We start from the raw sequence: 12,523 nt of genomic DNA, 5'->3' as shown, positions 1-12,523 counted from the left end.
CGCCGATGCTGCTGCAGAATCAACTGTAGCCTCTGGTGCCGATGTGTCCTCGCTCATCCGACACGATGCAGGACCTGGGGCAGGAAGTGAGTGACGTCACAGCGTGATCTCGCGAGAACACGCTGTGTGTCTGTGCACTGCCAGAAGCTGGGTGTTAACGAAGAGAAGTGGATGATGCTGATTCGTCAGCATCATACACTCCCATTCCTAACGCCCAGCTAGTAAAAGAAGTAAAAACGCCCCGATGTACACACATAATACACGCCCAGTTGTACTTTTACTGTAAACACGCCCAGTTGTACTTTAGAAAGCCTCATTTGCATAAATATAAAAATGGTCATAACTTGGCCAAAAATGCTCGTTTTAAAAAAAACAAAACGTTACTCTTATCTACATTGCAGCGCCGATCTGCTGCAATAGGAGATAGGGGTTGCAAAATCTGGTGACAGAGCCTCTTTAACTACAAAGAAAATCTGTTCATGCCATGTCTACAAAACATAAAATATTCATTATGCCCTTTTTTATATTTTCTTCCCATTAGTAATAATGTTCATTCTTTTTCTTCATTCTTTTTAGTATGTCTCTCGGTATGATCATATTGACCTGCAGAATCAAGTTAACATGTCGTTTTTACCACACGGTGAACGCTGTAAAAACAAAAAACAATGGAGGAACCCCTTTTTTTCCAAATCCACCCCACAAATATTTTTTTCCCGTTTCCCAGTACATTATGTGGTAAATTACAGCACCACTAAAAAACAAGCCCTCATGTAGCTATGTAGATGGAAAAATAAAAAGTTATGGCTTTTGGAATGTGAGGAGGGTTAAAAACAAAATTTAAAAAATGAAAAATGGCTGCAGCGCCAAGGGGTGAAAGAAAAATTCTGATTTTCTGTACACTTTTAAAAATATATATTTTTTGATTTTCAAACCAAATAAGGTGATCTAATAGGCCAATACGTCACATTGTGCCAGCCACAAGATGGTAACCAGAGTACGTGCAGCACCGCCATATTACGGCTGGCATGTAACTCTGTCACAGGGGCATGGTTTGACTATTAGAATTGTGGATTCCTGCTCGGGGACGATGCAGTTAAATGAACTGCCAATCATTACTCTCCCCGGCCCCGCAGGCCTTCACTGCTGTGTGCACGGCTGCTATTGGGCTGTAGAGACAACAGTCTTTTCCGGGTTAGGAGGAACAGGGCCGACAAGCTGCACGTCCGGGTGTGTTGTCAGGCAGCGCTCTCTCCTCTCGGTGCTAGACAGGTGGCAGTGACAGACGCGGCGGTATCCTGGGCAGCTTCCTTCCGAGCTGCGTCCGATGTCTCCCGCTCCATGACGCTATGACAAGCATTCCGTGTGGCAGTAGTAACGGAGCTTCTAGTCACGGTTAAGTCATCCTTGTCAGTGTACCGGAGAGCCACATAAGGGGTGCCCGCTGGCAGGGCTGAGGGAAGCCTTTCCTGCGTACCGCTGCAGGATTATGGGCTCTGAGAGCAGCTCCATGAGAGGATTTACTCTGCAGGACCCGCCATGGACACATCCTTCCGGGCTCACGATTTACCCAGCTCAATTGCAGGAGGGACGCCCGGCCTCTGTGTTCGTGTATCAGCCGGACAATCAGGACAAGGTGGACAAGGCAGCGAAGGTGAGGATGTGCTTGCCTATTATGTCCGGTCACAGGTGTCCCCACAACATGTACACAGTCATGTGGCAGCGGGCACTGAGCTCGGGTTATGTTACTTATCTTTAGGTTACTGAATAAAGTCCCTCCTGTGGTTGTCCCGTAAAAGGGAACCCCTAGCAGGACGATATCTGCCCCAGAGAGCCGCACTATCAGCAATGTAAAGGGCTCATTGCTTGGAATATATCATGGAAATGACTAAAGGTCCAATAAGTGAAAGCGCGGGGGAGCCCCTCCGTAATGCCAGGAAAACTTAGACCGGCATAGTGCATGAAATAGTAAAATAAGGGGGCACCTGGTGTTATTAGGGTGCCAGGATGGAAGTCACGACATCTCCTGTACTGAAACCAGTTGAAAGTATTGGAGAAGCTTTTCTAAACGATATTACAAGATCTTTACGTATTACAATATGCTGAGCTAATGGGGGGCAACCATGTGCGCCTGAGAACCGCTGAAAATAAGATGCCCATCAATGTAAGGCAACATTCAGACCAACGTAGCCAACCTCGGACGTGAAAAACTGCAGTATTTCATGTCCGAGGTGCACCTGTGCGGGACGCGTTCTCACGCCTCCCCATAAACTAGAGTCTATAGTGGGATGCGTCAAGCGCAAAAAAAATAGGGTATGTCCTATTATTTCACAGACACTTCACACGCTCCGTTGAAACCATGTTCATGTGAATGCCCCATTAAAGTACATGAGTCCGTGTGATGGCCATTGTTTTAATGGCCGTCACACGAACTACATATACGCTGGTTTGAATGAGCCCTTAATGAGCGATGTGAGATGATGATGCAATTCCAGGCACAGCCACTACCAACGTGTATGGCGCTGTGCCGGGTAAACACCGAAAAGGCCCTTCAGTTAGCTGATCCGGGGTGCTGGGAGTCGGACCCCCACCCATCTGATATTGATGACCTATCCTAACCGGACAGGCTATCCATAAAAAACATCCGGACAGCCCCTTTTAATGTTTAGTTTTGAACCAGAGATTTTCATGAGCACAAGTAAATACTTGTATTCCCCATAAAGTACCAATTCTGCTATGTAATGTTCCTTTAATATTCATCTTGGAAATGTATACATTTACTATAGGGCTTCCCATCATCCTCGTCAGTAGGAAGTGTCCCTACCGTCTAAGGCCCCATGCACACGACCGTAAAACCGCGGACTGTGGACCGATTCGGTTCTATTGCCCGCGGACACCTTTCTGTAGCGCTACGGATGGGTGTCCGTGCCATCGAACCGTGCCGGGAATTATGGAGCATGTCCTATTTTTCGTATTTTACGGGCCGTGCTCCTATACTTTGTATGAGAGCACGGCCCGAAAATGCAGACGGCCGGCCGTGCCCGCAATCGTGGGCTGTGATTACGGGCACGGCCGTCTGCATGGGGCCTGACGTCGGCACCAGTGTGAAGGAACGTGCCTCTTTGACCAGGAGAAATGTAAGCTGCTGCCGGGGTAATACTCGCCGATGACGAGCACGGAATCCTTTCTTGCACATTGAACAAGATGTCTTGCTGTGCTTCCCGCTAGTCCCTGCCATCTAAAGACTATTGACATCGTTTATTTTCTCAAAGGAAAAGTGGAGCAAAATTTATACTCCAGGGATCCGTCATAGGGCTTGTTGTTTAGCAGGGATGATGGAGACATTTTATTACTAGTAAAGCTTTAGAACTGGTGTCTAACGGAACAATGTATAACAAGCGGCGGCTCTTTATTACAATTGGGTATTCTAAATATCCTCATGAAGGATTCTGTGTATTTTATAGCTAGGCTCGGGGGTCAAGAGTCCATGGTCTATTCCCTGTGTTCTGCCCGGAACCTAAACATGGACCGACCCCCAACAGAGTTTTCTTCATGGAAAAAAAATAATCGTCTACTTCGTATTTAGGCAAGGGGAAACATTTACTAAGACTGGCATTTCTTTTGCCCCATTTTTTTTGGGCCAGAATTACAGTAGCCGCATGTGGATGAGATTTAACAAATCTCATCCACACGATGCGTTCAATTTCCAAGCCGAAATTGACTTGCGGTGCGTTTTTCCCTGCTGCGGAAAAGTGGGCAGAATTGCTGCATTTTTCAGAGGAGACGTCACCATCTCCTAACATTGGGAAAAACGCAGCAACTTACGCACCATTTTCTGCCGTAAAAACCGCAGGAAATGGTGCATTTTTGCTGCAGCAATTCCTTTGTGTGTGAACAAGCCCTAAGTCTGAAATCCACTTTAGTAAAATGTGACAAAATTATTAGGCGCACTCTGTCCAAGTGAAATTTACGGGAGCTATGGGTTGGTGTAGATTTCCAGCAGCGAGTGGCGTCTCCTCCTCTAGCCAAGCCCGCTTTCTTTACGTTTCTTTAAAGTGTAGTGTAAAAGAGAAAAAACGCAAAAATGTTTGCGCAAATTGTGACTTTTTTTTTTATATCCAAAAACTGACATAGATTGTTTGTTTGAGAAATTCCCACCAAATAGTCTGGCCATACACGTGAGATCTGAAGTGTATGTATGATAAACTACATGCAATGGCCGACTATTGGCTAAAAAATAAATCCAACACAACAGATCAATCTCTTGACCGTTTGTCATCGATGAGTGCTGTGCGTTTAAGATGATGACCAATTAATGGCTGAAAATCCAGGTGGGGGAGGGAATCGTTCATTCTGTCTGACATTTGTCGTCCTTAAGAAATCAGAATCTGAGGATAATGTCCTTTACAAGTCCAAGAGAAGATCATTATTCCGATTCTAAAATCTGTGGAATTGATGAGTAGTTTGTTGTATAGATGTTCACGTTCTCCAGTATGAAAATGTATGCTTTAAAATATGTATTTTTCCTTATTAGTCTGACTTTTTTCCCCTCCTTTTGTATTTTTTTCAAAGCATTTGAAAACCTTACGTCACCCGTGTCTTCTGCGATATTTGTCTTGCATGGTGGAGGAGGATGGGATCTACCTTGTGACGGAGCGGGTGCAGCCCCTGGAAATGCATCTTCAGAAGCTTTCAGCTGATGAAATCTGCTCTGGCATCTATGATATTCTACAAGCTCTAGTTTTCCTACATGAAAGGGTGAGTATTTATTTTTAGAAATACATTTAAGGCCCTCTTAACATCTTGTGATTGTACTACGTTTCGCGTGTAGCGAGAAAGCTCCCGGCGTACACGCTATATCTGTCCATAGTAGGGCTGGGAAATTATGACCTAAGTCAAAATCACGATTAATTGCACATGTAACCTCGATTACTATTATTTAGACCACACCCCCTTTTGCATGTCACGCCCCCTATTTGCATGCCATGCCATTGAATAAATATTTATCCCCTGAGCCTGCTATATACTACTGTATATAGCTACTACTAGTATACAGAAGGTTTAGAGCCAGAGGGTATGCATATATATTAGTATACAGCAGGCAGGCTCAGGGGGTATATATTATATGCAGTAGTATACCATTCCACTAACCCTTGGCTGAGGCATCTCAAAGTCAGATTCTTCCAGTCTAGTGTGTTCTTATTCTTCGAGGACCTTCTAACAAGCTTCTTTTCAGCATCAAAAATAGTATACAAACATTGGAGAGTAGCAATTTGTGAGAGCGGAATCACAGGCCTGATTCATATACAGCTCCTGTCACTAGAGGTGGTCAGTCTGTGCTCGGTGCGCAATGTCAGCTGCCTCTCTACAGCCGTCGCCGCGTCATACCAGCCCCCCGGATGGTCTCCATGATTTTTGCTTTGTTTTGTAAACAAAGCAGAAAGCACGGGGACCATCTGGTGTGGGGGGTGAGGCGGGGGGACCACTCTTGGCTCAGGCAGGGCCCACCGGGTGATTTGGTGGGTCTGCTTGCGCCTGCATATGTGCCTTAGCATCCAGCCTGCAGCTGCTGTAACTGACTTAGCTAAAATGATAATCCCTGCACCCCAGGTAGCCATACCTTCGGCGTTCTGTAAGAGTAGTGTTAATGCCGTCACATTAAAGTGTAGCTAAATGTTTGACAAACTTCTGACATGTAATAGTGAAGTGTCAGAAGTTTGGATTGGTGGGGGTCTGAGCACCGAGACCCCCACCAATCGCTAGAACGAAGCAGTTGAAGCACTCGTGTGAGCGCTCAGCCGCTTCGTGTCTGTTTGGCTTTTTCCGGAAAGCCGATGTATCGGAGTACGGGCTCATAGACTTTCTATTGAGTCCGTACACCAATACATTTATTTCCGGAAAAAGCCGAACAGACACGAAGCGGCTGAGCGCTCACACGAACGATTCAGCCGCTTCGTTTTAACGATTGGTGGGGGTCTCGGTGCTCGGACACCCACCAATCCAAACTTCTGACATGTCACTATGACATGTCAGACGTTTGTCAAACGTTTAGCTACACTTTAAGCCTGCTCTGCCATTGGCTGCCCCAAACGTCATTAACTGTATGGTATCCAATCAGAATCGCTAATATGTTAATCACATATCAGCAATTCTAATTGGATAGCATACAGTTACTGACGGCAGTGCCTGGGCTGAATGTAATAACCGAACAAAATGAAATGCGCAAGATGATGTCGGTTAACTGCGCTGGATTTTGGTTTCGGTTATTTTTGGATTAATTGACCAGCCCTAGTCCACAGGGCTGCATTGGCCCTTATGGAGACCAAAAAAAGTGTCCCTTTGGCCTACGTCGGGCTGGTATACGTCAGTATGCCTTTGTTTCAAGGTATGGAATTGCGTAGTTGACTACGTTATTCCATACAATGGTATCCGGTAAAAAAATAGAATTAGTACTTACCAGTAATTCGGTTTCTATTAAACTCTCCATGACAGCACATCGGAGGTTGAATCTCCACCCCTAATAGGGACAGCAACACACAAAAGGTTAAATAGCCCCTCCCCACCTCAGTGTATATGAAATAACCGAATGGCATAGTATCCAACATATCTATCACTCCATAAACATATTGGTGAAGTACATATACACATTGGGAGGGTAATAACGGTGCTGTCATGGAGGGTTTAATAGAAGCCAAATTACCGGTAAGTACTAATTCTATTTTCTCAAATACACCCTCCATGACCGCACATCGGAGAGTACAAATCAGTTCTGTTGAGGTGTTACATTTTTCAGCCCAAGATGTTGACTTGGCTCTAGTTGAATGAGCTTTTAATTTATCTGTAGGGGATACATTTTTATTTAGGTAAGCCTCACATATGGCTTTCTTTATCCAATTGGAAAGAGTCCTTTTTGAGGCCTTCTTCCCCTTATTTGCTCCAAAAGGCTGGGTAAATAAGTTGTGGTCTATCCTCCAGTCTTTTGTAGCTGCCAAGTAGGTAAGTATGGTTCTCCTAACATCTAGTGTATGGAAACTCTCTTCCTCTTTGTTCCCGGGTTCTTGGAAGGATGTTAGAACTTTTAAGAAAATATTTAGATCCCACGGGGGAAGGTAAGACTGTTTACTAAGGGATAACCTATTGGCCTCAGAAAATAATCTTTTGATTCAACGATGATTTGCTAAATCTTGGTCACAATATGAACTAAGTGCAGAAATCTGGACTTTCAATGTAGCTGGTCTTGGCCCTTTCCTTAGACCAGCCAGTAAAAATTCTAAGATCTGAGCTATATTAGGATGGCATATGTTGGGGATATCATCCTTGCACCAAGACAGGACTTCTTTCCATACCTTATTATATATAGCGTTGGTGACATTTTTTCTGCCTGTCAGAGTTTTAACCGCTCCTTCGGATAGACCTCTAGGTTTTTAGACTGCTCTGAGACGCCAGGCTGCTAGCTGGAATTTGAGGGTTCTCGTGATAGATAGGCCCTTTGTACAGAAGGGCCGGGAATGATGGCAGGATCAAGGGTTCTGCTATCGTTCGGCTGTGGAGTAGGCCATACCAAGCTCTCTTGGGCCATAGAGGAGCTGCTAGGATTACCGTGAGCTTTTCTCTGTGGATCTTCTGAAGGACTTTAGGAAGAAGAGCTATGGGGGGAAAGGCATAGGCTAGGGAGAAATGCCAATTGTGAGCCGGGGCGTCTACTCCTAAACTGAAATCTCTTGGATTTAGTGAAAAACATTTTTCCACTTTGGAGTTTTGTTGACTGGCAAATAGATCTATTTCTGGACTGACCCACAACTGTGTGATGTGATGGAATATCTCTTTCTTTAGGCACCATTCTTGTGGACTGAGATCCTTCCAACTGAGAAAGTCTGCCTGTTCGTTTAGAGACCCTTTTAGGTGGAGGGCAGAGATGGATTTTATATGTTGTTCAACCCCGTTGAAGATCTGGGCTGATAGAATGGAGATTTTTCCTCCTTGTTCCTCCTTGATGATTCAAGTAGGCCACTGTAGTTATGTTGTCGGAATAAATATTTATATTTGAGCCGCTTGTAAGATGTTACTCTCAATACTTCCAGGACTGCTCGGAGTTCCAGAAAGTTGGATGAGTGATGTCTCAGGTTTTGAGGCCGGACTCCCTGAAATGAGTGGGAGACCACTGCTCCGCAGCCTCTTTTGCTGGTGTCTGTGGTGATGGCAATCACAGGGGAAGGATGCCAGGCTACCCCCTGATTTAAATTTCCTCGGCGTGTCCACCAATTTCGTGAATGGTTCACTCCTATGGGCAATCTGATTTTCTTGTCTAAAGATAAGTGGGATCTGTCCCATTCTGAAAGGAATTAACGCCTGCAACGTCCTTGAGTGAGCTTGCGCCCATGGGATTGCCTGAATGCATGAGGTCATGGACCCCACTATAGACAGCGCTTGTCTTATAGATATCCTTGATTTTCTTCTGAAACAAGGATATCTTTTTGATTAGCATAGATTTCTTCTCTGGAGGGAGAAATGACATTGGCTGATGTGAATCCAGGAGAAACCCTAGAAATATTCTTCTGTGAGAAGGAGACAGATGGAATTTCTTGAGGTTTAGGCTGGATTCACACGAGGCCATTACGTCCGTAAATGACGGACGTATTTCGGCCGCAAGTCCCGGACCGAACACAGTGCAGGGAGCCGGGCTCCTAGCAGCATACTTATGTACGACGCTAGGAGTCCCTGCCTCTCCGTGGAACTACTGTCCTGTACTGTAATCAGCTTTTAGGTTTTTATAAATGGGGAAAATCTAGTCGCCTTTTAGGCCCTGCAAACATTTTGTCATGTATAGAACGTGATTCCTGAATCACTTCTATGTTCATCGTGGCTCTAACAGCAGATATTAATTAGTCAGTAAATTCAGACTAAAAATATTTTTGAACCTCCTCAAACCGGCGGGTTGACAATTCTCCTTCTTAGAAGTAATCTTCTAATATAGAAGGAATTTGAGTCGCTGTCATCTGACTCCATTTCTACAGCAGTTTCCTCTTTTAGGTGCAGGTGATGATACAGAGGGCACAAAGGTTTGGGAAAAGGAAGCCAAGGAGGTCTGAACCTCCTGCTTTACAATACCTCTAATTTCATCAATTAATGAGGGATGTTCCTCCCTAATAATTTTCACTGTGCAATGTTGACAGGTTTTTTCGTTAGTAGATGATCACTTCTTGCAACATATCGCACATTTCCAATACTGACTCTCCCTTTTAGATTTAGAAGATAGTTCTCGGAGTGTCCATATGGGAGTGTCTGGCAGTGTAACATATTACAAGAAGGGAGTTTAAGACCCACAATATGTATAGGGAAGATAAACCCATAGCCATAGGTGGAGATTCAACTTCTGATGTGCTGGCATGGAGGGTGAATTTGAAAATAAAAAAATATAACATAGTGTTTTGTTGTTTTTTTTTTTTTGCCATTGGGGCTTATAGGTGACGTATGCCACTGTACGGTATATGTCACAGGCATAAGTTTAACACGTCATGGGCTTTTTAATATGTTTTCATGACTTATACATTAAACAGATACCATTATGGTCTGGTTTAGTGGTATGGTAAACAGACGCCTAATTTCTCGCCCGTAGACTACAATGGTATTCGTTTAACTAATACATCATAACGTATCCATTTAACCACATTCGGAGAGCCATTCTTTGGTACATACGATTTTGTTACCACTTTTTATTTCATTCCTCTTTTTAATTTTTTTTTACATTGTGCTTGGGGAAAAATGGGAAATGGTGTTTTTTTTTTGTTTTTTTTAAACTTTTAATATTTTTTTAGACTCCTGAAAATGTATCTAACTTTTTTCTTTTTTACACATTTTATTAGTTCCCCCTAGGGTACTTGAATCAGCAGACATTAGATTGCTGGTACAATACACTGCAATACATGGATGAGTTACGGAAACAGCGTAACTCCCATAGTAGTGAATGGCAGTTACAGAAGCAGCCTAGCATGCTACGCTATTTCCGTAACTGCTATTCAGTTGTATGGCAGTTACGGAAACAGCGTAGCTCAGCGAGTTACGCTGTTTCCGTAACTCGACCATGTATGCTGTTTTCGGAGCTACTGAGTTCCAGAAACAGCGTAGCTCGTGGTGCTACGCTGTTAACTTAACTCCCAGTCATTTCTATGGGAGTTACGGAAACAGCGTAGCTCAGCGAGCACTCGGCTGTTTCTGTAACTCCCGACCACCTAACCAGGAAGTGGCCTGGAGACAGCGGAGCGAGTAAGCTAGAACGGGGTTAGGTGGCCCCGTTCTAGAGATAGGTGCGGGTCCCAGAGGTGGGACCCGCATCTATCTGACATTTTTGAGAAGACCCCTATAAATGCTGCGGGGTCATTATTGATCGCGGCATTTAACTACTTAAACGGCCAGGAACCGCGCCATCGCTGTTCCTGGCAGTTAGAGCAGCATGTCAGCTGTAAAACACCTCATCTCCTCCCCGTTCCATGATGTGCTGGCACATCATGGGCCGGGAAGCGGTTAAGTAAGAAGCGGTCAGGGGGCCTGGCGCTGCACTATAAGACGCAGTTTTTAGCAAGAATAAATCTTGATAAAAAGTCCCGGAGTCTGCAGACAAGGGACCCGGCAGCGCTGGGCCCCTTGACTGGCGACTCACTTGACTTCCAACTATAAGACCTAGGGACTTTTTAGCAAGATTTATTCTTGCTAAAAACTGCGTCTTATAGTCCGAAAAATACGGTATATGTTGGGAGCTTTTCTCGGGGTATACGTCAAACGTAGTGCAATACCAAGATGTGAACTAGGTCTTATTAAAATATTCCTAATTAAGTCTTAACTATATTTCCAAAATGGTAGACTTTTGTGGCACATCATAACCTAACGTTACAGTAGCAATGCTCTTGATTAGATAGTTTTGAGAGCAGCGTTTAAGTGGAGTTAAAGGTTACCCTATATGTAAATTGCTGTATATTGATGTATTCTGTGTGTGCGGCAACCCCTATATGCTTTTCTCTTATTTATTTTTTTTAAATAAGTTGTCTTTTCTTTTTTTATATTCTGGTAGTAATTTTATATTCCATGCAGGGAAAGGTTTCCCATAACAACATTTGCTTGTCCTCCGTATTTGTAAGTGAAGATGGACACTGGAAATTGGGTGGAATGGAAATGGTCTGTAAATTGACAGAGGTTGCTCCAGAGGTGAGAGAAATTTTTATGAAGATGGGTTTCTCTTTTCTAGTAGGGTAGCAAATAACACACTGGGAACTTGGTGCAAAGGATAAAGGGGAAGAAGTTGCCCTAAGCAACCAATTCGATTCCAGCTCTCATTTTTCTTAGGCCATTTTTTAAATGGAAGCTGCCTCCTGATTGGTTGCTATGGCTGACTGCTCCATTTTTTCTTTCGACCAGTATTGATACTTCTCCCTCACTATCAGTTCTACATGTGTTTTTCATTACGTTTTTAAAATTTTCCAGCATTCCACAACCTTGATTTCTGGCAAGTATTTTTTCTAGTAAGAATTATTAAAAACAACCAGAATGGTATGCCCCCCCCCCCCCCCCATATCTGTCTACCCCTTATTAAATGTGTATTTTTCTATGAAAGATATTAATTGACTGCTGGGATCTCCACTGATCGAGAGACTGTCTCTGTGAAAACCGCTTTTAAGAAAGGGTGTGGACTTGTAATGAGCCCCATCTGGTACTGGATACCCATGTAGTGTTCATCTTTACAACTATGTATTCCCCTTCCAGATTGCAACAGCTGCAAATTTTTGTGTCCATACATTAAGAAGTGGAGTAAAGTCACAAGCATACCACAGTCTCTGTATATTCAGTTCCACCACCAGAGCTAGATGATACATAAACTAATCAACATGCCCTTCTGAAGTATCCTTCTATTATTTGTACATTATCTACATTTTGTTTGCACACTTCATAATGAATCCCACAGGGATATTGATAATGACATGTCACCCCATGGGATAATGTTAAATTATACCCTTGTCCCTTAAGACTTTATGGCTGACTTAACGTGGTATATGAGTAACATCATCTAAGTATAGCAAACCATTTGTGCAGGTGTAACCTGAAAGGTTTCTGACTTCCATCTGTTGGGATACAAAACAACTTTCGTACAGTCCTTATACGCTATGAAAACCTTTGCAAACTTGTTTTTTTGGTTTGTTTTTGTTTTTTATAAGATGTGTATCAGTGTGTTTGGTGCAAGTTTCTAATTCCTTTTTATTCAAAAATATTTGTACTTTTTGAGATACAGCTGCTTTGTATCCTGGATACAGAGCAACTGTATCTTGCGCTGAGACCTGAATCCGTCAGATCAGCAGCACTGACAGGTTGTGTCACCGGGTTGTGACACGCAGGATCCACCTGTGATTGTGATCACATCTAAGTTGATAACGTAGAGGCATGCATGGCCTAACAGATGCTTGTTAGTTTTTACCTGACAGACAATAATACACTGCAATACAGAAGTATTGCAGTATATTATAAAAGCAATCAAATGATC

General features: G+C 43.6%; 1 protein-coding gene across 3 annotated transcripts in view; it reads left to right on the top strand.

Annotated features, from left to right (window-relative positions):
* The first annotated feature begins 1,030 nt into the window (after positions 1 to 1,030).
* SCYL3 (SCY1 like pseudokinase 3) overlaps positions 1,031 to 12,523 on the top strand; it is a 55,497-nt gene continuing 44,004 nt past the window's right edge. For 2 of the 3 annotated variants that reach the window (XM_075833494.1, XM_075833493.1), the window contains exons 1-3: positions 1,032 to 1,651; positions 4,570 to 4,755; positions 11,083 to 11,196. In XM_075833494.1, coding sequence (XP_075689609.1) covers positions 1,487 to 1,651; positions 4,570 to 4,755; positions 11,083 to 11,196 — 465 coding nt within the window. In that variant the 5' untranslated portion in view covers positions 1,032 to 1,486. Of the gene's footprint in view, positions 1,652 to 4,569; positions 4,756 to 11,082; positions 11,197 to 12,523 lie in introns of all 3 variants that reach the window. The other variant, XM_075833495.1, reaches the window with a different exon arrangement.

Source organism: Rhinoderma darwinii, chromosome 7, assembly GCF_050947455.1.
Source record: "Rhinoderma darwinii isolate aRhiDar2 chromosome 7, aRhiDar2.hap1, whole genome shotgun sequence".
Classification (NCBI taxonomy): Eukaryota; Metazoa; Chordata; class Amphibia; order Anura; family Rhinodermatidae; genus Rhinoderma; species Rhinoderma darwinii.
Note: the sequence above shows the minus strand (reverse complement) of the source record. Positions and strands in the feature narration are given on the sequence as shown.